Source organism: Odocoileus virginianus, chromosome 6, assembly GCF_023699985.2.
Source record: "Odocoileus virginianus isolate 20LAN1187 ecotype Illinois chromosome 6, Ovbor_1.2, whole genome shotgun sequence".
Taxonomy (NCBI): Eukaryota; Metazoa; Chordata; class Mammalia; order Artiodactyla; family Cervidae; genus Odocoileus; species Odocoileus virginianus.
Genome location: NC_069679.1, coordinates 47,082,746 through 47,109,355, shown reverse-complemented (window position 1 = coordinate 47,109,355; position 26,610 = coordinate 47,082,746). Strand labels below are relative to the sequence as shown.

General features: G+C 40.5%; 2 protein-coding genes across 8 annotated transcripts in view; one reads left to right on the top strand and one right to left on the bottom strand.

Moving 5' to 3' along the window:
• The window catches only part of SCG3 (secretogranin III), a 38,109-nt gene extending 27,068 nt beyond the window's left edge, over positions 1–11,041 (top strand). For 2 of the 4 annotated variants that reach the window (XM_070469278.1, XM_070469277.1), the window contains exons 11-13: positions 5,837–5,917; positions 9,775–9,849; positions 10,442–11,041. In XM_070469278.1, the coding sequence (XP_070325379.1) occupies positions 5,837–5,917; positions 9,775–9,849; positions 10,442–10,560 (275 nt within the window). In that variant the 3' untranslated portion in view covers positions 10,561–11,041. The remainder of the gene's footprint in view (positions 1–5,836; positions 5,918–9,774; positions 9,850–10,441) is intronic. The other 2 variants (XM_020869217.2, XM_020869216.2) reach the window with 1 other exon arrangement.
• A 4,346-nt stretch (positions 11,042–15,387) lies between these two features.
• The window catches only part of LYSMD2 (LysM domain containing 2), a 31,365-nt gene continuing 20,142 nt past the window's right edge, over positions 15,388–26,610 (bottom strand). For 3 of the 4 annotated variants that reach the window (XM_020869221.2, XM_020869219.2, XM_020869223.2), the window contains exons 2-3: positions 17,180–17,508; positions 15,388–15,954 (exon numbers count right to left, since the gene is read on the bottom strand). In XM_020869221.2, coding sequence (XP_020724880.1) covers positions 15,912–15,954; positions 17,180–17,508 — 372 coding nt within the window. In that variant the 3' untranslated portion in view covers positions 15,388–15,911. Of the gene's footprint in view, positions 15,955–17,179; positions 17,509–20,313; positions 21,269–26,610 lie in introns of those variants that run through there. The other variant, XM_020869220.2, reaches the window with a different exon arrangement.

The following is a 26,610-nucleotide window of genomic DNA, read 5'->3' as shown; positions in this document are numbered from 1 at the left end:
TAATTTACAAATAAGTAAACCAAGGTTCTGACTTCCCAGGTGGTGCTAGTGGTAAAGAACCCACCTTGTCAATACAGGAGACATAAGAGATGCAGGTTCGGTCCCTGGGTTGGGAAGATCCCCTGGAGGAGGATCTTCAGTATTCTTGCCCACTCCAGGATTCTTGCCTGGAGAATCCCATGGACAGAGGAGCCTGGCGGGCTACAGTCCTTGAGGTCGCAGAGAGTCAGACACGACTAAGGCGACTTAGCCACAGCAGCAAACCAAGGTTCAGAAGATGAACTGATTCACCCAAGAGCTCATAGGCAAACAGTGACAGAGCTGAGCTTGAACTTCTGTCCCTTGACTCCCACCACTGCTCATCCCTCCCAGCATCCCATGCTGTATCTTGCAGGCATGTCAAGTGGCATCACTTTGCACAAACTCTTTTGTTCTGTTTTTGTTTGTGCTTCAACTTGCAGAATCTTAGTTCCCCAACTAGGGATTGAACCCAGGAATCCCCAGGATTGACCACCAGAGAATTCCCAGCGAAATTTTTTAACTGAATGGCTCTGGGACCCATCTTAGCATCCATGATACCGCTATCAGTTGCTTTGTTCAAATCTGTACTTGTACAATCTTTACTACACAGAATCTTAAGCAATGTATCAAACAATTTTCACAAGCACTGTTTTTGAACATCTAATATCTTTAGTATATCCAATATTCAGTAGGTTAAACGTACTGATTTCTACAGAGTTGGGTTTTTTTGCTTGCTGGTTTTTTTTGTTGTTGGTTTTTTTTGTTTTTTTTTTTTTTTTTTTTTGAGGGGGATGTTGGCAGATCACAGGAGCATATCAGAATCAGAACAAATTCATGTATATACAAGGATATTTCTCTTGCAGGGCTGAGAACCAGAACAGTCAGAAAAGCAGGGCTACATCTTGACTCTGGCCCTCTTCCCATCTGCTGCAGCATATGTTTTAAGGCTTGTGCCATATTACCTCAGCCATGAGCTATTTTTTTCCAAAGGAAGCTGAAATTAATTTGAAAATAGGCCAGCTTTCCAAAGTGGACTCTCATGGGCTTTCAGTGCACACTGTGTAAATAAAAGATTTGCTTTACAGCTCCTGAGAAGAGGAAATGTAAATAGGAACCAGCTGCTTCTCTGAGGGCAGAGAGACACCTGATTTTATTCCTGTTTTTTCCAGTGCACCAGCAAATGTCGGGGGTGGCGGGGTTCAGTATGTGTGAAAGTGGTTCCCAAACTCTGCCCCGCATTCAAATGAACTCAGGATTGTTAAAAAAGAAAGAAAGAAAGAAAGAAAAATCCTGATACTTAGTCTCTCCTCCAGATATTCTGATGTAATTGGTATGAGGAGTTGACCTGGGCATCAGGATTTTTAAAAGCTCTCCCAAGTGAATCCAATGTGCAGCCAAAATGGAGAAACACTGCCTCGTGGTTGGCCAGTTTGGTAACGACAACAACAGGCACTAAATCTCTAGTCTAAAGGGTGAATTTTACCCAGTTCCATTCATTAGAGGCCCCAGATCCATTCTGGTTCAGGTTCAGGTTCAGATTCTGACCCTTACTCAGCTGTCTGCTGGGGCACAGGGTGTCTGCTACCCTCTCAGAGCCCGAGTTTCCTCATGGGTGAGATGGGACCAATAACGCTGATTTCACAGAGCTCTGTGAAGATTAAATGCCATGTGAATGTAGTTTGTTTAGCACATTCATAGGTGTTTTAAATTGTTTCTGATGTAACTACCATTTAACTTCATAACCATTAAATTTCAAATCTTGTAAATAAGTAATTCATATTTTGAGGAAGGAAGGAAAGAAGGCAGCAGGGAGGAAGACATATATAGTTTATTCTTCTTTAAAATTGTAGTTTCCCTAGTCTGGATTCCATGCTCACCAAACAATCTTCTGATTATGATTAGCTGCTATGTAAGAAAGCTTCATCCACTTACATGTTGAACAAATATTTATTGAGTGTCTATTATGTGTCAAGCTTTATTCTAGACATGGGGGTACATTAACAAACAAGAACTATTTCTAAGGAAGGAAGATAAATAATAAAGTTAATTATATGATATGATAGAAAGTGATACATGTTATGGATAAAGATAAAGCAGAAAATGGGAATGAAGGTGATGGGGTGATTCCATTTTAAGTTAGGGAAACTGTCCTAATACAATATGTTATGATCCACAGAATAGTAGTCTTCTTTTAAAATGTATATTTCTTTATTGGCCTTCACCTGGTCTTAGTTGTGGCACGTGGGACCTTCCATCCTTGTTGTGGCATGTGGGATCTTTAGCTGCGACATATGGACTCTTATTTGCAGCATGTGGCAGTTCCTCGACCAAGGATTGAACCCAGGACCCCTGCACTGGGATCTTAGAGTCTTAGCCGCTGGGCCACCAGGGAAGTCCCAAGATTAACAAATAAGAACACAAAAGAATTTGTGCAAAGTGATGCCTTTTAATGGATTACAGTTTAGTTTTCTTTAATTTGCAGTAAATTCATTCTTTGTTGTGGGTTGATAATGTTAATATGGTGAATAAAATTATTTTTCATGCATTTCATACTTTTAAAATTCAACACCATTTTTATAGGTTATTGGTCACTGAGCAAAAACCAACCTGACAAGATGATGCTGGGTCTCCCTATTTCCAGTCATCTTAGGTTGGGTTCCCTCCAAAGCAGATGCTGAGAAGGGGATTTGAGGTGGAATTTTTAATCAGGAGGTGACCTCAGGAAGCTCTACTGGGGGACAGGTCTATGAGACAGGGGAGGCAAAAGAGCCACTACAGTGTGTTAATGAGCAGACTTCAACTGTGGGCGGTGAGACTCAGACCTCTGGGGATCATGTGGAATGAGCCCAAGGAAGCTGGGGTGGATATCTGCCAAATCTGTCCACCCTCAGCTGAGGGCTCCTATATTAGCATATCTGGAATAATGGAAGCATGAGGGTGTGGAATCAACAGTGTCTGCTACACTACAATCAAACCTCATATTTATATTTTACTCTCCTAATTGAGAATTTTTAATGCAATATATAAACAGAAACTACACTGTGATACTCCTTTTCTCAAATAAGTTCTCCACAGGGTGTGGAGGAAAGGCGACCCTCCTACATTGTCGGTGGGAATGTAAACTGGTGCAAGCACCATGGAAAACAGTTTGGAGGTTCTTTAAAAAACTAAAAATAGAACTGCTATATGATCCAGCATTTCCACTCCTGGGCATATATCAGAGAAAACTAACACAAAAATATTACATGTACCCAGTGTTCATAGTAGCACTATTCACAATAGCCAAGACATGGAAACAGCTTAAATGTCCATCAACAGATAATGAATAAAGAAGATGTGGTACATACATACAATGGAATACCACTCAGCTGTAAAAAAAGAATGGAGTAATGCCATTTGCAGCAACATGGATGGACCTAGAGATTATCATATTAAGTGAAGTCAGAAATAGAAAAGTCAAAGGCTGTATGATATCACTTATATGTGAAAGCTAAATATGATACAAATATCTATGAAACTGAAACAGACTCACAGACATGAAAAACAGATGTGGTTGCCACTGCTGGGGGATGGATTGGGAGTTTGGGATTAACAGATGCAAACAATTATATATAGGAAGGATAGACAACAGGTCCTACTGTATAGCACAGGAAACTATATTCAATATCCTGTGATAAATGGTAATGGAAAAGAATATATATATGTATGACTTAATCACTTTGTTGTGCAGCAGAAACTAACACATTGTAAAACTATGGTTCAATAAAATAAATTTTAAAAAATAAAAAAAAATAAGCTCTCCATATTAGGATATGATATCACAGGTAAGATTGTGGGAGGAATGCTTAAAATTATTCGAAGAACAAGACTATTTTCACACATCCTCAAATGTTTTAGAAACCCCAATTACCTGACGTGCTAATGACAAATCATTATTAACTGTTCATTAAAGCAAACCCTTTGAGAAACATTAATTTGATTTAAACTCATTAAAAATAATGAAATTGCGTCCTGTAGAAATAGTCTACACTGATTTCTTTCCTTGTTCAAAATGCCTTTTCTAACAGAATACAAAATAGAGAACACTGGTTTTGGGCTTTGTTTTGTTTGTTTGTTTTGTTGTTATTGTTGTTACCAAATCCAGATGTTCTTCTTACAAAAGGGCAATAGACAGTGAAAATCTCTACATTCTTTGTGTTGCAATGTTATGACATCAGCTGGCGGACATTGGTCTTTCATGTGCTTTAACATTCTTAAAAGCAAAGGATTAAAAGCAAGGCTTTTTCTACACAGGAAGTTGAAGTGAATAGGGACTGGAAATTGTGACTGTCTTCTTTTGTTCACTCATCTCTTTTTGCAAAGGAGTTTCTTTGTGCTTCTTTGGGGACCAGCTAACATGCAACCCAGTGGGGAGGTAAGAGTGGGCTTACAAGATGAGGAAGATACTCAGGACGTCGCTTAGGTAAACGTGGTGGAAACTGAAAGAGCAGCAAACCTTAAGGCAACGTTACCATTCATGGACTGTGGTCAGATGTTCCCGGCTTCACGCCTGGCTCTACTACTTACTAGCCTTGTGATCTTCAGCATGTTACTTCCTGTCTCTAAGTCTCAGTTTCTTCACCTCTAAAATAGGGATTCAAGAGGTCTAGCTCAAAAGGTTGTTGTGATGAGTAAGAGAGATCATGTATTTGGGGGCAGAAAACACAGCCATTGATACATGGTAAGCACATAGTACAGGAAGCTCAACCAAGAGGGCTGGTGAGGGGACTAGAGGCAACAGGACTCAAAGAGGGTGCGGAACAGACGGTCCCCGCACTCAGCCCTGGCAGCTATTGCTTCTGCAAAGGCCCTGGAAGGCGTTTTTTCCTTGGCTCATCCAGTATTCTTCAGGTCACCTGATCTCTTGATGCAGACACTCTAAGCATTAGGGACTCACCTGATTAAGCAGATGGTTGACTCTTTGATACAAAACAAGGCTACATCAGTGTCCATGTCTGAATACAAGTCTTTTCTTTTAGACAAGTAGCAGGTAGCAGAAACTTAGCCAGACTATAAACTCCTAATTTCAGCTCTGTTATTTCCTGTATGGCCTCAGCCAAATCACTTAGACTCTCTGAGCCTTAGTTTCCTCATCTCTAAGCTGATGATAATACCTACACACTACAGACAACAGTGCATCTAAAGGGTGTCACAGAGCAGATACTTTAGTGATGCCCATATTCTCCTGCTACACTTAAAGCCTATCAGAGAGGCTTATATCCAGAGGAGTTTTACATCCAGGGGAGTTTTATTAATACTAGAATGAGTTCTAAAATTCTCTATCCAAGCCTTGAAATGAGGTCCAGGTCTTCTCTTCATCTGAGTATTTACACACTCCCTCCCAGATTGGACAGAAGGCCTGTGTGCAGCTTATCCAAAGCCACAAACGGACTTATCACTTATTTGGTGTTAAATTCTTAAGTATCTGCCACTCTGATTTAGTTCTTGACCTGATAATACACCTTAGTTTGAAAGAACCATCCATAACTGGAAATGAACCAATCTGAGACTGGTAGGAGCCAACCCATCCAGTGAACTGAATCAAACTCTTCTTTGCCAAGATAAACTGCATTTATTTGTGTGTGGGGGATAATGGCCCCTTGATGTTACCAACTTGGACCTGCCTTCTGGATGCTTATCCCTGTTAGGGACACTCTCCAACAAGTGCTCGATAAGTCCAATGTTTGTTCGTGGTCTCTAACAGAAGTGTGATCTTTACAAAGAGATACAGATGGTTTTTATGAGTGTTTAATATAGGTGCTCTTAACTTTTTCAGGGAAAACAGAAGCCTATTTGGAAGCCATCAGAAAAAATATTGATTGGTTGAAGAAACACAACAAAAAGGAAAATAAAGAAGGTAAGGATTTAGTATGGTTGTTAATTGCAAACATCACCCATTTGTTAGGAGCTCTTATTTTGTATTTTTTTTATTAGCCACGCAGTTTGCAGGGTCTTAGTTTCCCAACCAGGGATCGAACCCAGGCCCCTAGCAGTGAAAACACAGAGTCCTAACCACTGGACTACTAGGGAATTCCCAGGAACTGTTATTAAAGACTCTCATAGTCAAATTAGGCTAAAGTCCCCTCTCAGCCCAAAAGACTTGTGGCACCACCCCTCAGATGCAAAAGGGAACAGACCTCCATTTCTCTCAATTTTCAAATCATTCTTTCAAGCAAAGGCATTTTCTTTTCTGTTCCATTTTGTTTTAAAAAAATGTCAAACAGAAGCAGAGAAAATAGTATAATAAATCCCCATGGTCCCATCACCCATCTTCAATAATCAACATTTTGTCAATCTTCTTTTGTCTATCCCCTCCCCTTTTCTTGGAGTATCTTAAACATTTCCTGAGCTCCTGTTGCATGCACCCTGCAGTCACAAAGGCAGTCACTCACTAACTTAAAACAAATCACAGAACCAGACTCTGTTCTGAGTGTCAGAAATGTGAAGGACCATACGATGCAGCACCCCCTACCCCCTGCCAAATTACTCACACCATCAATAAGGCTCCAGTGGGCCTCCCTCAGGACTAACATGATAAGCATGATGGTTAAGAGATGAGAGGGCACATCTCTTTACACTCGGAGAAAGGGCTGCAGGAAAGCCTGTGCTGGAAAGGCAAGGAAGAACTTTTGAGTGAGGAGAGATGGAGGCCGAGGGAACACTGAGCACAGAGACATAAATGGACAAAAGAGAGTGATGCATTCTGGGAACGGGAGCCATTCATTTTCCCAGGAGCACTGGGGTGCTCTGTTGGGAGGACCCGCAGACAGAGCCGGGAAGATGGGCAGCAGCCAAGTCAGGAAAAGGCTTGTGCACCCTGCAGAGGAGGTTAATTTTAGCCAGAGGAGACTAAATCAGGGCTTAATTAGGTTAACGACTGAGAAGTCTTTCTGGCAGCAGTGTGGTTACAGATTGAAAAAATAAAACCCCGGAAGGAAGCCAGGCAAGAGATAGGAGGCAAGGATTTGGAGCAGGTAGGATGGGGCTTAAACAGGGAGAAAGGAGAAACTCCAGAGCCACATGGAGAGAGGATTCTAGTATGATTCCCAGGGGTCTGGCCAGAGTAGTTGCAAAGTGATGCTTTTAAAGTGAGAGGAGCAGAGCTTTTCAAACTTGAAAATGCATTCGTGTCACCTGCTAGATCTCCGAATGCCCACAGGACCACAAAGTCAAACTCAAGGGGCAGGACCCAGGCATCAGTATTTTTTAAGCTCTCATAATTCCACTGTACAACCAAGTTTGAGAACCAATAAGACAGAACACAGTGGGAACAAGAGGTGTTTTCAGCACTCCTTTAGCCTGTGACCATACAAGTTGAGCAAGATGGAAATTATTATCAGGCCTTTATACATACTTTATTTCATTTGGTTCAAAATGATATGAATTAGCCAGCTGTCAGTTCCATTAAAAGTCACATGAACCATATTTCACCAATCTGTCATTGGTTGAAAAATGCACCATTGCTTCATGTACCACTTCAGAAGAAAAATTATAACATGCCATTAATAATGGCAGAGTTTAAAATTATTTTTAAAGTTTATCTTAGCATCAGTATAATACAGTATGTACCAAAATGCATTCAGTATGTACCAAAATTCAGTGTAAATTGTATGCACCAACCATAGTATTTATGTTCTTTCTTTCACTGATTAACACGCAAATCTGACTTATGGTCATAACTGGCAACATCCTGCAACTCAATCTTTCTGTTCTAGAAACGACCAACTAGTACAGCATGGAACTCTAGTGCTTGCATATTGGAGGCTCTATGAACAAACTTCAGAATGACAGTGTTGGGTTTGGGCTTCCTTCTGCCTCTAGGAAGCGAGGGTGACATGCATTTCACCCTTCTCAAGGCAGAAACAGAGAGCTCTTCCTCCACTACGTTTATATGTGCTCTGCCTGATCTGGGTCATCTCTTAAAGTCTGTGGAGCGGCAGGTCCTAGAGCCAACAGTGGCTGGGACACTGTGAACAGGAAATCTTACCACTGGTTCTGACCTTCCTTACCCTCTGCAGATGCCCTTTGCTTGACAGGGGCCTGGGGTGACCTGAATCTACTTCCGAAATTCAGGAAAGGGAGGTCCACGCCGTGTCACAATGAGGAGAATAATGAAATCTTGAGCAGGCTTAAAAAGAAAGTCTACTTTTCAAAAAGCGAATCACAGCCCTTATCCTTCTTGAGTCTTAACTACCTTAAAACCATTTTAAGTTAGCAAGGTAGCACTCCTGACGCACTCTAACTGCCAGCTAGGGCAGAACCGGGAGGGACTCCAACAGCCTTTCCTCTGCACTGTGCTGGATTTCCACCCCCATTTTCACACAGTGACGGCCATGTCATAACGAGAGCATTTTTCCCTTTCAAAAGAAAGCAAAATATTTTCCTGTTTGTCTATTCAAATCATCTGTTCACACATGTTTTTGGGGAGTTTGCCTTTTGTCCCACTAGAGATACTGACCCAGAACCAGTTCTGAAAAGCCAGGGTTATTAATAATTTGAACCAGTGCCTCTCAGTGCCCTGTGAGTCAGTCAGGAAGCCCCTTGTGAGGTGCGCACAAGATATACGCTCAGCCTGATTCTGTAACTCGTGCCTGAGAGAAAGGGAAAGTCAAAACTGAAACACAATAGAGCCTCCAAACACTTATTGAATGTCCTGCATGTGTTAGATGCTTCACATTCAGTACTTCAAGGCCGCAGAGTGATCAAAGCAGTGACTACAGACAGACCTGAATTCAGAACCTGATTCTCTCATGACCCGAGCGAGTGACTTACCTCCTCAGTCCTGTCTGTTCATCTCTGAAGCGGGGACACTAACGCTTTCCTCGTGGGGTTTTGTGAGGAGCAAAAAAGATGCAGTTGTAAAACGCTCGGTGCTGCTAGTTATCTCTTCAGTCGTCATGCCCGTCAAACCAAAAGGAGCAAATGCCCTCCTAACAACCTCTCTCTGCGCCTGATTTCACCTTGATATGATAAACACCTGATCCTTGTAAAGAGGTCCTTCAGGTCTGGTTTTCCTTTCATGCAGAGGCTTAAAGATGCCCGGGGTGACCCAGGTTCAGCTTCTATTCAGGCTGCCTAAAGGGGGCCATGGAATGCTCAGAGCTTTTGTACCGCTGCGCCCGTGCCCCCTTCTCTTCCTTTTACAAACTGACAGAAGGCAGAACTTTGTTCCAGGGGCTGCCGACAGCCAAGATGAATGGCATGGCACCCAAGAAACTCAGCCTCAGGCAGCTCACGGTCTGGGGGGTGTCGTGGAAGACCTACCTGCCCAATCATGGGGGTCGTGTGTCATTCATTTTGATGCCTCCCTAGAATGTATTGTATGTAGTGATTTAAAATGATGTTTCTGAAGAATATCAATGTTCACTGTGTAAACTGAGTGAAGGGAATTAGTTATTAATATAAGACTAAATGTACCCTGTGATCACAACTGTGTTGAGATATACATTGAAAAGCTAAAAGGAAACAGAACAAAATATCCACTGAGGTTATCAATGATAATAGAATCCAGGTGATTTAAATACTAATTTAGTGCTTCTATATTTTACATATTTTAAAACAATAAGCATATAACACTTAAGGCATCAAGGGAAGATGTGGGGGTTTTTTCCAAGCCTTCAGAAAGATGCCACCAGCAGCCTCCTTATTTGGTTGAGGATCTCTTTGTTTTTTGTGGATGGTTCAATGGTTTACATAAATTTTTTGTTTAAGTAGGACAGAGGAACCACAAAGAGGTTATGGTTTCGCTTTTCACTCCCTGCATACAATTCAAACAACATGAAAATCAAGGTAATTCTTAATATGGAAAAAAAAGTGGGTTGTCATAGCAACATGGGCTTAACCAGTGTAACAAGTTGAAGAAGTCAGAGCACCTGGTTCTGATCATAACTGTTACTAGCTATGTGACCTTAAATAAGGAACTTAAGCTTTAGGATCTTGTTACCCACAGTGTGTTTCCTGGACCGGCAGCATCAACATCTCCTGAAACCTTGTTTAAAATGCAGAATCTGGTCCCCCTCCCCTGCTCAGGCCTACTGAATACAGATCTGCAAGTTCCCAACAGCCCCAGGTGATTGATATAAACATTAAAGTTTGTGGAGCCCTGGTTTATGAATCTGTTCCCTTTCTGGTCAAATGAGGGCTATTCTCCCCACCTGGACGCCTCAAAAAGTTGTGATGAAAAGCAGATGGGATAATATAATGCATATAAACATGATTTGAAGCTGCAAACTACTGCAACAATGCCAAGATCTAAAATGCCTTCCATTGTGAAAGATGGGCATGGTAACTGTTTTGCACAAAATGCTTCGCCAATAGTAATCAGTGTAATGGATTGTGCTTTCCTGATCTTTGCTCATGATACTCGAATAATATTTTCCAGATTATGACCTTTCAAAGATGAGGGACTTCATCAACCAACAAGCTGATGCTTATGTGGAGAAAGGCATCCTTGATAAAGAAGAAGCCGATGCTATTAAGCGTATTTACAGTAGCCTGTAAAAATGGCAAACGACCCAGGAGTCTTTTATCTGTTTCAGAAAATGTAGTGTAGCTTAAAACACTTCTAATTCTGTGATTAAAGTTATTTTGACCCAACGATTATTAGAAAGTCCTGAATTTACAGTAGTTACTCCTAAAAGTGGTTAAAACAATAGCTTTCTTGCCGTAAATACTATCTGAAAAGTAAAGTTGTATGTAAGCTGAGAGTTTGTATATAGAATTCTTATTTCCTTATAGATTTACATTTTATAACCAGATATATGTTGCTTTGGAAAAGCCTATAATGGAGTGAACTTAAAGCTGAACCCTCATTTCACTGTGTCACACATACAAGTACCCTCCTTGAAGAATTAGGGGGCTCTGTTTTCAAGGCATGCTGGGTACCAAAGCACCTCATAGACTATCTGTTACAAGATGTCACTTCTGTACCTCTTCCCTTTTGGGAGCTGAAATAAATTCACATTTCCTCGAAGCCTCTAGAGCTTAAAGTGTAGCTATCAGCTTTTTTGGCTACCCCTGCTGGCTCTTTATCAGACCCAATGGCGCAAAAAGGAACCTGAAAAATAGGCATAGGATTTGCTGGATTTATTAACCATTTCTCCCCACTCTCAATGTTTCCTATTAGTGGGATTTCAGAAATTGAGTTTTTCTCTTAAGAGGGCTACCGAACTACGTACTCTCCAAGAAGACATATGAGGTCATAAAATACTACATAAAGCAAGGTAAAAATTGATGCCAGACTCAAGTTATCCAAACTGAATTTGATCCAAGCCAAGGTTTCTCAACAGAGAGCAAGAGAACCAGGGAGTAGGGTAGATAGATGTGTGTGTGCTTGACTCTTAGCAAACCCATGGACTGTATCATGCCAGACTCCTCTGTCCATAGAGTTTTCCAGACAAGAATACTGGAGTGGGTTGCTATTTCCTCCTTCAGGGACTCTTCCTGACCCAAGGATTGAACCCACGTCTCTTGCATCTTCTGCATTGGCAGGCTGCTTCTTTACCACTAGCACCACCTGGGAAGCTTGGAAGAGTAAATATAAAGATAAAAATCATTCCCTTCCTTTGGGGGACCATGGACACATGTATATGTATGGCTAAGCCCCTTTGCTGTCCACCTGAAACTATCACAACACTGTTAATCAGCTACACTCCAATATAAAATAAAAAGTTTTTTTTTTTAAATCATTCCCTTCCCCGTGAACCGAAGTTTGTAGATGAGCTTCCCTAGAGGACAAGGTTAACGAAAGTTAGATCCTTGCAAACCCTCAACCACCACCACAGACACAATCAAGAAACAACACACAGTGATGCTTCCTCCTGAAGTGTTAATGCTTTGAATTAACAAACCAAAGAATGCTTTGAAAATATATTATTCAGTATAAATTAATTATATATTTTCTATATATATCAGTTGAAAGTCATAAAAATAACATGTTTTGTATATCAGCTATCTTACTTCAGATGGCTTCTGCTACCTGTCTTGAACACTCCTACCTCAGTTTTTGGTGAGGAATGGGGGACACACAGAGAAGCTACAAATGGTGTTTTCACGGGGAGGAGACCACTGCTGCTTCTCCCCACCTTCTCTAGAGTTGCAGAAACAAAAATCACAGCCTGACACACAGAGAAACAAAACTCATAATGTTTTAGAAAAGCCAGTGCCCACTGGTGAATAGTGAGAAGGAACTAAAACATCTTTGCCTGAACTATTCTTGCCAAAGCACAATGAGTCAGACCATTTGAATGACTCATCTTTGATAAATGACTTGATTTCACCATGGCCTGTAGTCCAAAAATGCTGCTTCTACATTAGAATTTACTGATGGTGACCCAAGCATTTTCTCCGTTCACTTGTCTAATAGTTTATTTAAATATCTATGCAGTATTTTTAAAATAAGGTATTTACTAGGGGAGTTCATTATAGCTTTCAGAGCACACTGACATTCATTAGTTCCTATTGATAAACAAGACAGAAGGAGATTGTCAGTCCTGTTTTATACATGAGGAAACTGGTTCACAGAAAGGGCACTGGACATACTCAAACTCTGATGGCCAGGAAATGATAAAGCCGGGATTAGAACCCAGATTCTTGTCTCGGTTCCTCCTCACAGTGCTTCTGTGTGCAAGTGACTAAAGGACTCTAGTCCAGCACAGTTCGACCGTGGCCTCGGTGAATTCAGTTTTCAGTATCTTGAAGATGAGGGAAGAGATGTTTTGGCTAGAAATTGCTAAGAGAGACCTTAGGCAAAAATAAAATAACTCAGAAAAATGTTCCTGAGATTGTGCCCTTCATTTCCAATTTGTCTTCTGGATAGTATTTTTGGATTTGCATTTTTTTGATTACTCTCAAACTTCATATTATTTTATCATAAAAAATCTTTACATTAAAAATAACTCCTGGACATTTTTTTTTAAGAGGCCTTGACCTTTCCTTATATACATGACTGTTTCCCTTCAAAAAAAATTTTTTTCTTTTACTTTTTGCTTTTTCAACTCCCTCCCCATAATGTAGGTAGGAATGGCTACATGAAAATAGCAAAGCATGATCAAGAGATAACCATATAGCAAAAATAATAATAATGTAAGGGAAAAAATGAGCAGTTATCATGAGAAAAAGCATGAGAAAAAATTAGGGGAAAAAACCCAAAACACAAGGGATTATGTACATTATCAACAAGTGAGAAATTTAAGACAAGGGCAAACAGCTGCTTTCCATTCATGCCCCTGTTCAGTTCAGTTGCTCAGTCATGTCCAACTCTTTGCAACCCCCGGATGGCAGCATGCCAGGCTTCCCTGTCCATCACCAACTCCCCAAGATTGCTCAAACTCATGTCCATTGAGTCAACGATGCCATCCAACAACCTCATCCTTTGTTGTCCCCTGCTCCTCCCGCCTTCAATCTTTCCCAGCATCAGGGGCTTTTCAAATGAGTCAGTTCTTCACATCAGGTGGCCAAAGTATTGGAGTTTCAGTTTCAGCACGAGTCCTTCCAATGAACACCCAGGACTTATCTCCTTTAGGATGGACTGGTTGGATCTCCTTGCAGTCCAAGGGACTCTCAAGAGTCTTCTCCAACACCACAGTTCAAAAGCATCAATTCTTAGGTGCTCAGCTTTCTTTATAGTCCAACTCTCAGATCCATACATAACTACTGGAAAAACCATAGCTTTGACTAGACAGACCTTTGTTGGCAAAGTAATGTCTCTGCTTTTTAATATGCTGTCTAGGTTGGTTATAGCTTTTCTTCCAAGGGGCAAGCGTCTTTTAATTTCATTGCTGCAGTCACCATCTGCAGTGATTTTTGAGCCACCCAAATTAAAATCTGTCAGTTTCCCCATCCATTTGACATGAAGTGATGGGACCAGATGCCATGATCTTAGTTTTCTGAATGTTGAGCTTTAAGCCAACTTTTTCACTCTCCTCTTTCAATTTCATCAGGAGGCTCTTTAGTTCTCCTTCACTTTCTGCCATAAGGGTGGTGTCATCTGCATATCTGAGGTTATTGATATTTCTCCCGGCAATCTTGATTCCAGCTTGTGCTTCATCCAGTCCAGCATTTCTCATGATGTACTCTTACGTTAAATAAGCAGGGTGACAATATACTCTGTTGGTCACCCTTAAGGCAGCCACTGTTGGTCAGCCTTAAGGGGTGAATCTGTGCAATTCTGGTATTGCACATTCTGTTTCATTAACCCCGGAGGGTACTTGTTTTCATTTTCGTGGAAGACCTGGAGGAGCCAGATGGAAGAGAAAATGAGGAAAGAGAAAAGAGGGAGAATGGAAAAAATGTCCTCCCTTGCCTCACAGAAAGAAGAAGAAAGAAGACCCCTTTTAGGAGGGATAAATATAAGGACTTTTTGTGGAAGCTTAAAGATTTATTTAACCCAATTCCTGAATAGATATTGAAAAAAAATTTAATTGTATGGTATATTAGTCACAAGAAGGAGTAAAACTGAGTCAGCTATAGTGAGATGGATGAACCTAGAGTTCTGTCATACACAGTGAAGTAAGTCAGAAAGAGAAAAACAAGTATCATATATTAAGGCATATATGTGGAATGTAGGAAAATGGTACAGATGAACATATGTGCAGGGCAGGAATAGAGATGCAGACATAGAGAATGGATGTGTGGACCCGGGAGTAGGGGAAGGGGAGAGTGGGGCAAACTGGGAGATGAGGATTGACATATATATACACACTACTATATGGAAAATAGATAAGTAGTGGGAACCTGCTGTGTAGCACAGGGAGGTGAGCTCAGTGCTTTGTGATACTGACCTAGAGGGGTAAGATGGGGGATGAGTGGGGGGAGATCCAAGAGGGAGGGGATATATGTACATATACCACTGGTTTATTTCCTTGTATGGCAGAAACTGATGCAACACTGTAAAGCAATCATACTCCAATAAAAAAATATTTAATTATAAATAATACATTGCTTAAAGTTTACTGTAAAAGACAAATTATGTGACTAAAAAGCTAACTAAGTCCTTAGTCCTTCAAATGAGCAAGAGTGACTGTACAACATTCTATAACATGACTTATCAATGAAATCTAAGCTAGAATTTACCAGTGGGTCTAGTCTTGGCATTGTTTACTTCTTCTTTGATATATTCCATGTTCTCACTATATCTGAAACACAAGTCAGATTATTGAGATGCAAAAGTTACTGGTAATTGCAATTTATTTGCTTTTAGATTTTTGAAACCTTTTCCAAAATTGCGATTATAACAATAAAGATCATTAGAGAAGCTGTCACCATTTAAAACTGTAATTTAAAAATCTATCTAATATTCCCATTTGTTGAAAAAAACTGAAGACTCAATTATGAAAACATAGTTTATTTTCTCATTCAGACTTCTGTAGTTTATTTTTACAAAATAGCAGACAAAATTTGCTTTATAGTCATACATATCGAAATATATATATATAGTACTTAAGTTATAAACACATAGCAAAATCAGCATACAGCAACCATGTTTTTCACATAATTAGGATTTCTCAGGAGATAAACATTATTTCAGCTTGAATATGTAAATAGTGTTTGAGGCTTTATGTCAGCTAGTGTTTACAAAAGCTAGAAACTAAAAAGCTAAAAACTATCACCACCGGCAAAAGTGATGAGCATTAAGACCCAGTTTTGCAATCATGCCATAATAAAGACTGAAAATCAGAGAAAGCCTGAGGAAACTAGTGACTTCAGTGCAACTGCCATAGCTGGAACTAACTAATTGTGGTTTAAAGATGTATGCTATGAGAATCCAAAAAGGATGCTTCTGAATCATCTGTTGTTGGTTTCTTTATGATCCAGCCATCTCTTAACCAGGTTAGATTATGTCCCCTGATCATTTAACTATGATAAAGGGAAGCTGTATAGAGACTTTCTTCATCTCTGAAAAAAAAAAGAAACAGCATAAATCAGTGTTTAAAAATTGTACTCAGAATATACATATATTAATCGTACAACTTAATATCCAGGGTAGGAGTTATATCAATTTATAACATCATGCATGCCTTGAAAGTTGTACAAAATGCAAACACTAAGGTATACTTCATTGTCCTCATTTTACTGCTGTCTCAGTTATTGGAATAAAGAATAGTATTTGTCAAATATTTGTATTTGTTTATACTATATAAATTTATATTAAATTATAAATTAATTAAATTCACATTTATATTTGTTTGTATCTTTAATATTCTACCTCTTTGTCAAAACGATTTGAGGTACCTACAACAAAAGGCATATATATATATAATAAGATGGGTAAAACAGAAATTAAAAATCAGGACTATGGAAAGGAGAAGGATAAAATATATTAAGGTCTTCCCAGGTGGCTCAGTGGTGATGAATCCGCCTGCCAAGCAGGTGACTCGGGTTCAATCCAGGGATCAGGAAGATCGCTTGGAGAAGGAAATGGCAACCCACTCCAGTATTCTTGCCTGGGAAATCCATAGACAGAGGAGCCTGGCAGACTACAGTCCATGGGGTCACAAAAAGTTGGACACGACTGAGCAACTAAACAACAACAAAATACATTAACCATCAGCAATGATTAGTTGAACTGAGGACCAGTTTTGGCTGCAAGCTTTCTGGTAGCCAGGGCAAAAAAGAAAACAGAGTAAGTTGTGTCCTTCTAGGAATCATAAAGGAAGAAGGAAATCGATTCTATAAGAGAAAGTTTTGCCTTAGTACCAAATTAAAGAACAAAAGGAAAAGTTCACATGAGACCTTATTTAGGAAAACATCTGGTAACCAATAATAGACAATGTCCTTGACAAGTTTCATGAAGAACAGCATTTTACAAGCATTCTCTAGGACACTGCTTCCTCTGATGGTATCAACTAGAGGTCTACTTGGACACTCTCCAGAATTGCTTAGCTGGATAGTTATGCTATTAAAGCAAAGAAGTAAATTTTGTATAAGTACCACAAACAAAAGCACTGCAACAGACAATGCTTTATACAGATTGCAGTAGCTCTGTTTACACTTTATACATTAAAAATGCCTTTCTAGTATTAAAATCTAGTTTTAAAGGCAAAAAAAGACAAGTTGACCACACAAGGACATCTTAAGAGTAATTTACTCAGCCTCCGACATTTTTCCAGGGTATTTTTACCTGCTCTCTTCTTTCAGTTTCTTGGCTGCCTGTGTTGATAACTTAATCTGCAAGTCCAGCCTCTGCAGGAAATCTCTGGCTGATACTTCCTCGGGCTGTATGGGCTGAACATCCAATTCTTGAGGGCTGGGAGGAGAGACGTCTTCCCCAGCTGCTACCAGCTCCTCTTCATGAGAAAAACTATCAACAGTTTCATTTTCTGGAGAATCTACTGAGTTAAGTCCATTAAACAGCAAAGGCTTCTCTGATATAACTGGGATGTTCAAAGTTTTCTTCAGAAATATACAATCATTCGTAAACAGTTTATTTGCCCTTTTAATTTGTTCCATCTAAAATGTTTAAAAAAAAAACAGTTACATATAAATAAATCCAAAAGTAGGGCTTATTACACAACACAAGCTAAAAATATTCATGAGCAAAATATGCTTTCTCTGGATCTGAGACTCTTGATTCCCAGACACCCCCAGTTATTTCAAGAAATGCCAGAAAATCCTCTTTCACAATTTTATAAGAAGAAAGACTAACTTTTCCCCAGTTGTATTATTTCCCCTCTAAGGCAGCTTTTACCAAACAACTTAAATCCCTAAAGTTAAAAAATGTAGAATATTTAGCAATTATTTAATACATTTCAATCATATTTTAACATTTGTATTATCTGATTTAAACAAACTTCCCAGTGCAGTGATTTTCTTTATGGAGTTCTTCTCATCTCTAGAATTGTGTTTGGTAAATTTAATGGACACAGAAGGTGGTAAAGGAAGAAAGTACAAAAATTAGGAAGAATGGTGTAGGCTGGGACTTCAGTCATTAAGACCTCACAGAGAAGGTGGGGCTCTGATTTTGACTGTCCTGACTTTAGATGGGGGCTTGAAGAACGGGTAGAACTAGGACACGTAAGGAAAGAGGTAGGGAGCACTTTACATGGAGTATCTTATTTTCTCTACCTTAAGGATTAGGTGCTTGAAAATCCACTTTACAAATAAAAGAAACAAAATAAGAAGATTATGTACCATGGAATCACCATGCAATCGGGAGATGCAGAAGCCAGAATTTTATACAGGTTTCAAAACTTCAAACTCTTTCACAGCCTGTGAATTCCTCCAAACCAAAGAAATGGAGATGGAAGGTGAAAGGGGAAATGGAATTTGTATATGTTACCTCACTTAACCTTCCTAGCAGTTCTGCAATATTATCCTCTCCTCTTCTACAAATGGGGAGAGACTGAAGTGGCATGCCTAGGTCCCCAAATGCGGTAAGTGCAGACAGCATCCTTGGCTGTGCTGGTGCAGAACTGTCAGGGAAGCACCTGCCCAGGTTCATCACACCATACTATCATGCATCTGCAGACCTGTCCAGCCTACTAGCCTGGGAACTTGCACCGTGCAAGTAGGCTCTTTATATGCACTATACCATCTAATCTTGTGAGATATGTCAACAAGACAGCTTGGAATAATAGCTAAGCACACAGGTTTGGGGATGTGACAGATCTGTTTCAAATCCAGCTTCACCAACACAAACTGTCTGAACATAAATTTGTTACTTATCTCATTATGCCTATTTCCTCATGTATAAAATAGGTATCATCTACCCTTCACAGGGTAGTTAGAGGGATTAAATGGGAGTTTATATGTAAATATGCATACAGGATAGAGGCACAGATGTAAAGACATAGATGTGAAAGGGAGAGACAATTTAGTAGTAAATGGTACTTACTTTCCATTTTCCTACGAAGAAATTAAGGCAAAAGAGATGACTGAGCTGACCAAGTGTACATGGTCTGTATAAGCCAGAATTTCTGTCTGACTCTGAAGTCCATATAACACCAAGATTAAAGTACATGACTAATCGAACCCAATTCTGGGATCCTTTAATGCCAAATCGATTGAGTGAAAAAATTAGATTTCTACTTCAAAGAGCCTGAAAAAATAAGTCAAATAAAATACACCCTGTTCCTCCTGCTTTCTAAATATAAGCTGAATCCACAAAATAGCACATTCAATGCTATCTTTTATTTTTTGTGGAGGTGGTCTTTTATGTTCTAGTTTCTAGTTAAAAGAGAGAAGGCAAGGGTGAGAAAGAGCATATGCAGACACGTTTTAGAGACAAAATTAAAATCTCAGAATCATTAAAGTGTCTCTGGTCTAGTTTAGGCTTAGATTTGAGCCACTTAAAGAACTTGAAAATGTGTCCAGAGCAGGTTCAGGTATATCCTAGTCTGCCTTTGGGACCTCTTGTGTTCACCACCTAGCATCCACGTCCTCTATCTCTGTTAGTAAAAGGGCTTCTGAGGACACTGAGCCCTCGCCTGGCTCCAGGGTGAACACATGACTCATTCCTGCCCTTTGAAGCATCACGGTGCCCAAGCTGTCCTGACAGGTCACACTCCCACCTCGGAACAATTCAGAGATGCAAGGAGACTTCTGCTGGGTCTGGGAGGTGACGGACTTCTATTTTTTCTTCAAGAAAGAGATAGGTCTGGAGCTGCTGGCGGCCATCCTTTTACCGCAAGGAACTTAACTACAGGATCACCTTGGAGGAGATCATTAGAGCTCTGAACCAAAGCCTGAAGCCCGAAAACCCTCATGCCCTTCAGTTCCAGTAATAAGCCAGTAAATGACCCTTTTTTTTTTTTCCGCTCAGTTCAATTTGAGTTTTTTGTTACTTACAAATGCAAGAACCCTCTTTGATACAGTGCCCTTTGAAATACTTATTGGCAGAAGCCTACAATTGCTAAGAGTCACTGCAACCTGGAAATAACGATGGAAGACAGAAACAGCTGGGAACACCAGGGTATGGTTATTGAGGATGGGCTGGGAACATCAACCATAAACCATGAATTCCCTCAGGACAAGACCTGCTGTTTCTATAGCTTCCCAGGTCGAGCAAAGATATATACACTAAGTGCTTAGGATGGATGGATTAATTAATTAACATAGGTCAGAGAAATTGGAGGAAGAAATGGCAACCCACTCCCATATTCTTGCCTAGAGAATTCCATGGGCAGAGGAGCCTGGTGGGTTACAGTCCATGGGGTCACAAAGAGCCAGACATTACTGAGCATACACGAACACATGCAGAGAAATAGGCATAAAAGATGAACCCAGAGAAGTAACCAGAAAGCGGTAGTCAGTTACCTGTTGTGTTGGTTGTTCTCCCTTTAAACCCACCCTCAGCTCCCAATCCATCCCCCAGTCTTCTTGAGCCTGTTCTGACCCCAGGAGGCTGACCTCATCAGAACTGCACTTCCCAAGGCCCCTTGTTCTTGGAATTCCAGTCGGTGTTCCAAAAGAAGGCCGCCAGCAGAATGGCCACACCATGACTCTGGTGCCTGCATCCCTCTGTGGCAGAGTTCCTGCCGGGAGCCCCTTCGTCCACTCCTCCCATCCTCCTCAGTTTCGGGTACCACACTCCTTCCCCAGCCCTCAGGCCTAAGGGAAGGCCTGTCTCCCTGCTGTTGCTAGTCTCAGGTGCTTCACCACCCCTTAATCCCTTAATCCTATTCCCACTTCTACAAATGTCTCTGCATTAAACCCTCAAGGGTGCGCTGTAGTCTTTGGGGACCCTGATACATCTATCACTTAGAGCAAGAAAGGCCATCATAGCCAGGCAAGGGGCCGATGACAGGAAGCACAAGACAAGAGACTGAGTCCACAGCTGGGTAAAGCCAGGGAGACCCCAGGGAGTGAAGGGCTGGGCCCCCCAGCTCTCGTGCATGCCACTGTACCACTGATGCAACAACAGAACTGCCTCTTTTAACAAGTCTATGAGCGTCTCCAGGTCAGGTCACCTCCATTTCAGCATTGCTAGCAAGTATTTAAGTTATACGTTGAGTCTGATGATCTAGATTCTAAGATGACACACAGATGCCAGCATCAAGAACATCAGCAATATCCAGACACAGTTGGCATCAAGGTGGGAACCAATCTAAGGACCCGCAGATTTGAAACTGAAGGTGAAAACAGGTAAAGGAGGTTAATATAAGGTTGCAAGCAGAAACAAGGGCTCTGGCTTTACCATTTTCTAATCATTCCCTATGTCTGTTTTCTTTTCTGTAAATTAAGGAAAATAATAGTACTTTCTACACAATATGATTATTATGACAATTCAATGGGTTAATTCAGGTAAAACATTTGTAACAGTGCATGGCACACAGGAAGCACTTAAAAATGCTAGCAACTATCATTAAATTTGGTTAAAAGTGAGAAAGCAACAATAAGGGCAGATCCTAACATGTATTCATCAAATTAAAAGGAGGTAGGAATTTTCTCTCAATAAAAAATATTTATCCCACAAAGTAAAAATATATAAAGAAAATTTCATATAAACAATCCCAGATGAGTAACATGTTGTCACTGCCCCAAGGTAACAGCATTAAGTTTTTTTCTTTTTAAAAGCTATTTAATTTGATCTTAACTTGTTCTTTTTTACAAGTATAGGCTCCAAACTCTGTAACCAATAGTAAAGTTAAGGAATGAAACCAGCCATGCAAAAAGTCAGGGGAAACAAAAAAGGATTCTTGCCAGAGAGAGTAGTTGCAAGGCCCCAGCTGAAATTTCATGGCTGAAATGCAGAGAATAAAGAGCAAGCTGTAGGTCACTCATATAATAAATAAAATTTGGATTTTATTTTAAATGTGAAGGGAAGCCATTGGAGGGTGTATGGAGGAAGTGAGTGGAATGATTTGAAGATCATCCCACTTTATGGAAAATGGATTGGTAAGAAAGAGGCATTAGTGGAAACAGGAAGCCCAGTTATAGAAGAAACTGCAGTAGCACAGACAAGGGATATAAATAATCCCAAACTGAAATATTTTAATTTGCTTTGGAATGTTTTATACTTTCATCTGAACTTAGATGGGTCTAAGGTTCTGGGAATTTCACCTCACATAAAACTAAGAAAAGTCATGATCCAATCCAAGGAAAAGCTGAAAAACTCTACACCTTTCCCCACCTGCCCTCCCTTCAGTATCTCCAACTACCCAATGAGCGCTGAAAATAGAAAGTGTGACCTTTTCAGAGTAATGCAGATCTACCCTTTGTTTCCTGAGGGCAGATGACTAGGAGGGGGAGACACAGCAGCCAAATGCTTTCATTTTAAGTCTTTCCTAATCAGGACTGAGTAGCATGACTCAGTGAAATTTACCATCTGCTCACTAAGAAACAGATCACGGAATAATCGAGTAAGAGCTGACAGGACAGCCCCAAGGACCACTGTGGTAAAATCAGGTGGAACAAATCTGTCAACAACTTGTTTAAAATGACTCCCCAGTAAATACACAGTGCAAAGGTGAATTCACGCTGAATTCACAAAACGTCTCCAGAAAAGTGATCTCAATAGCTGCTGTTGGGCCTGAACAAGAACTCTCCCCAAAGGCTGTTTTGGATCACCTTCACCAGGCCACCTACCTAACTGGAGATGCAATATTCAAAGCTTCTTTTTCTTCCTCTCCATTCATTTAAAACAAACAAACAACAACAACAACAACAAAAACCCTTCCCAAAACATTTCAGGATACATCATAAAAATTTAACACAGCACTGTGTCATTTATGGAATATTTTCAGATACACTCAACTCTCATTTGATTATTATTATCATTGTAGAAAAACAAGACTTAAATGGTAAAGGATTTTCTCAAGATCATTTCCTAGTGAGTGCTGGATTCAACCTCCTCACCTGGCTGTCTCCTATTAAATTCTAAGGGTTGGTGATGATCAGACTTCTCCTTTGCCATGTGCTAATAAGGAAAAGAATTTATTTCTTCTCCATGTTATCTCAGAAGAATATATGAGATCCCATTTATGAAATGTCCAGAAAAGGCAAACCTAGAGATTAGAAAGCAGACTCATGGTTATCTGGGATGACGGAAGGGAACAGGGAGTAAGGGATCCTTGCAAAGTGATGGAAATGTTCTAAAATTGGACTGTGGTGATTGCTGGAAGGCCAGAGGCAGATGGGACCCCCAGAGTAAAGCAATTGGAGATTCATTCTCTATTGATGGAAACTCCAAGACAAGAATAGCAGGACAATTAAGGGAGTCGGCTGGGCCCTGCTCAGACCACATATTTCTCGAAGTCAGGAGACTTCCCTGACAACACACTCGCAGAAAGGCTCCTTGGAGGCCAGAGGAGAATTCTGTCAAGGGATGTTCTACCCAGACACCTTTTTGGTAGAATCCATCCTGGCTAAGAGATGTGTGCACACACAAGGGTAGATCCTGAGATACACCAAACATGGACTGTGAACCAGACAGATCAAACTGATTGGCCAAAGGAAAACAGGAGAAAAGGCCCCCCCCAAAAATTCAAACTGCCACAAGGGCACAACTCAGGGACTCTCCCTCTGAGTCTGCCCATGCGTCTATCCACACGTACTATACTCTTTTTTCCCTCCTAATAAATACTTTACTTGCCTCAGTACTTTCTGTCTTTGTAGAAATTCTTTTCTGCAAAGCCGAAGGGTCAGGGCCCTTGTCACTGACCACTGGTCTAGTAGTTAAGATCTGGTGCCTTCACTGCCGTGACCCGGCCTCAGTCTCTGACTGGGAACCTAAGGCCCACTCCAAGCCACTGCAGGCTGAGGCCCCCCGAGATCAGCTGCACAACTCTTGAAAAATCCTTGAATTGTACACTTAAGATGGGTGAATTCTACAGTATATAAATTATACTTTGATAAAGTTGCTTTTAAATAAAGAAGGCATGAGAATCTATTAAACCCTAAAGCTACTAAGGGCTACCTTAGTACCATACCTCTTACAACAGGCAATACTATTTATTTATGGTTCTCTCCCCTTTGACCATCAAAGTCAACAATTTCCTACAGTAACAGCAGAAGGGGTTAAAGTTCTAAACACAAAAGATTTACATACACTTACATTTCTAAATCACCACACTTGTTCCCCCTAAAATGAAAATCATTTCACCTTTTCTCAGCAAGGTGACTTCTGACAGGAGAAGTGTGAAAAAGCAAGTGGGCTCAACAGCTCATGGGAAGACAAAGAGAAGACCCTAGGAATAAAACTGGACAGGAAGTGACCCTGGACACAGGGTTGGGGGTTGGCACAACTGTCTGGAGAGGGTAGAGGTCAGGGAAGTTGTGAGGGGGTAAACAAAAAAGACAAAGTTTGTGCACATAACAGCTTCCCTTGCTGCCTGTCATCACGTTCTAGTTATACACAGGGCTTCTAAACAGAAAGTTCCCAGCAGGTGCCCGATTGGTCATTTCCCTCCACAGGCTTGCCCCAATGAAAGGAACTGGCATCACCGAAAAAGCTGTAGCAAAATATAGAACACTGGGTTAAGGGAAGGGACTTAATGTCTCAGTGGACATAAGCACAGCCCGGGAAATTCCAGCCCCAGCAAGTCTGCGTCTGCGATCTGAACTATATTTAATAGCTTCTCAATTCATCCCCAGTAGTTTCAGTTTCCCTCGCTGAGGTCTTCCGTGGCCACACCATTTGAAATCACAGCCACAGCCACCAGCCTAAACTCCTTTCCCTGCTTAATTTTTTTTTTTCATTTTGCTTGTCAGTACCTGACATATAATAAGTAAACTTTGTTTACTTACTGTCTCCACTGACTTAAATATAAGTTCCATGAGGATAAGAACTTTTAGTTATTCACTAATGTATCACCAGAAAGGTAGAAGCTGGGGGAAAAAAAAAATCTGATGAACGATAAACACTATTGAGAAAGCAAAACAGGAAAGAGAGGAAGGGCATTGGGGTGAAGGAAGGTTGCAATTTGACATGGAGTGGCCTGGAAGGCCTCAAGGAGGAGATATTTAAACAAAGACTTGAAGGCAGTGAGAGGGCAGGTCACAAAGACAATATCAGCCACATGATTTGCAGGTCCCAAGATGGCTTAGCTGGTAAAGAATTCACCTGCAATGCAGGAAACATAGGTCCGATTCCTAGGTTGGGAAGATGCCCTGGAGAAGGAAATGGCACTCCAGTATTCTTGCCTGGAGAATCCCATGGACTGAGGAGTCTGGCAGACCAGAGTCCACAGAGTTGCGAAGAGTCTGACATGACTGAAGTGACTGAGCACATACAGACAAGGAAAGTGAAAATGTGGGGCCACTGTTAACAAATTAGTAAACATTTAAAGACAGCAACAGCAGACCATTAACTGCAGGATTCCTCTAAGCATGGGGTTTATGTGACTGCACAGGTCCCCCAGCTATGACATGGCCCTGCACACAGCTATCAGGGAAAGTGCTCCCCACAGATGGATGGAACAGCAAGTTCAAAGATTCCCAAGAAAGGACACTGCATTTTGAATGAGAAAAAGGGCCATGCTTATAAAACAGGAACATTCCTGGGCTCCTTTACTGGATATTCTGATCCAGTAGGTTTGAGGTAAGCTCTAAATCTCTAATTTCTCATCACCTACCCCTTTAAGCAATTTAATTTAAATATGATGTGGGTGATCTTGGCAATCAATATGAGAAACTTAACTAACTCAACTTCTTTCTGTTTAATTGAGGAATGAAAAACCTTTCTGCCTTAACTTCCACATAAAACAAATTTTCAATGAGTAAATCCAATTAACATCTGTAGTTAATAACTGCAATAATATCACTTCACTGTTATGGTGAGTATCTGCACTTTTACTAGTTCTGTATAACCAATGGGAAGAGTCTCTAAAAATTTCATCAATTGGAGTTCAAAATCCAAAGTAAATGAGAACCATTGGTACTCAACCAAGAGGGAGGGTTTCTCAGAGAATATGTGGATAAATTTCTAGATGGGAGTGGGGGGTGCTAGTGGCATTTACTGGGCAGAGAACAGAGATGCTGCTAAACATCTCACAATGCACAGAACAGTCCCCTGACACAAAGAATTATCCAGTCCCTAGTACCTATAGGGGTGCAGTTAAGAAACACTAAAATAGATTGTGGTTACAGATTATAGTTCCCAATTCACTATACTTGAGCTTACCATCTTAAAATTAAGTCTTTATAAAGGTAATGAAAAAAACTGACTTACACTTTAATGAAAAGAGATGATAAAGTTATGAGGAACAGGATCTACATCAGTGAAAACAGGGATTAGAAAGCATTTGATCAAAGGTGGAGAACTGCAGTGAACAGATGTTCAGGAGCTCTGAGCAACCCAAATGGAATCACGGAGGGCAGTGAGGAGCAGAGAGACTGCTACGGCTAGGGGCCAGGGAAATGACACTCTCTGGAAATCATGGGTTCCTAGGTACAGTGAGCCTGGCCTAGTATTAAACAGAAAAGATGCACAGAAACACAAAGAACAGGCCATCCTTCTGGAGGAATCAAAATGAGAAAGATAGCTCTTGATAAGACTAGGATAAAAAATAAGGATGGAAATCAGAAGTAATACCTAGAGCAAAGCAAATGCTTTATCACTGTGCTAATTCAAGCTAATCTCAATGAATAAGCATTGGAATATTGGAATGGAAT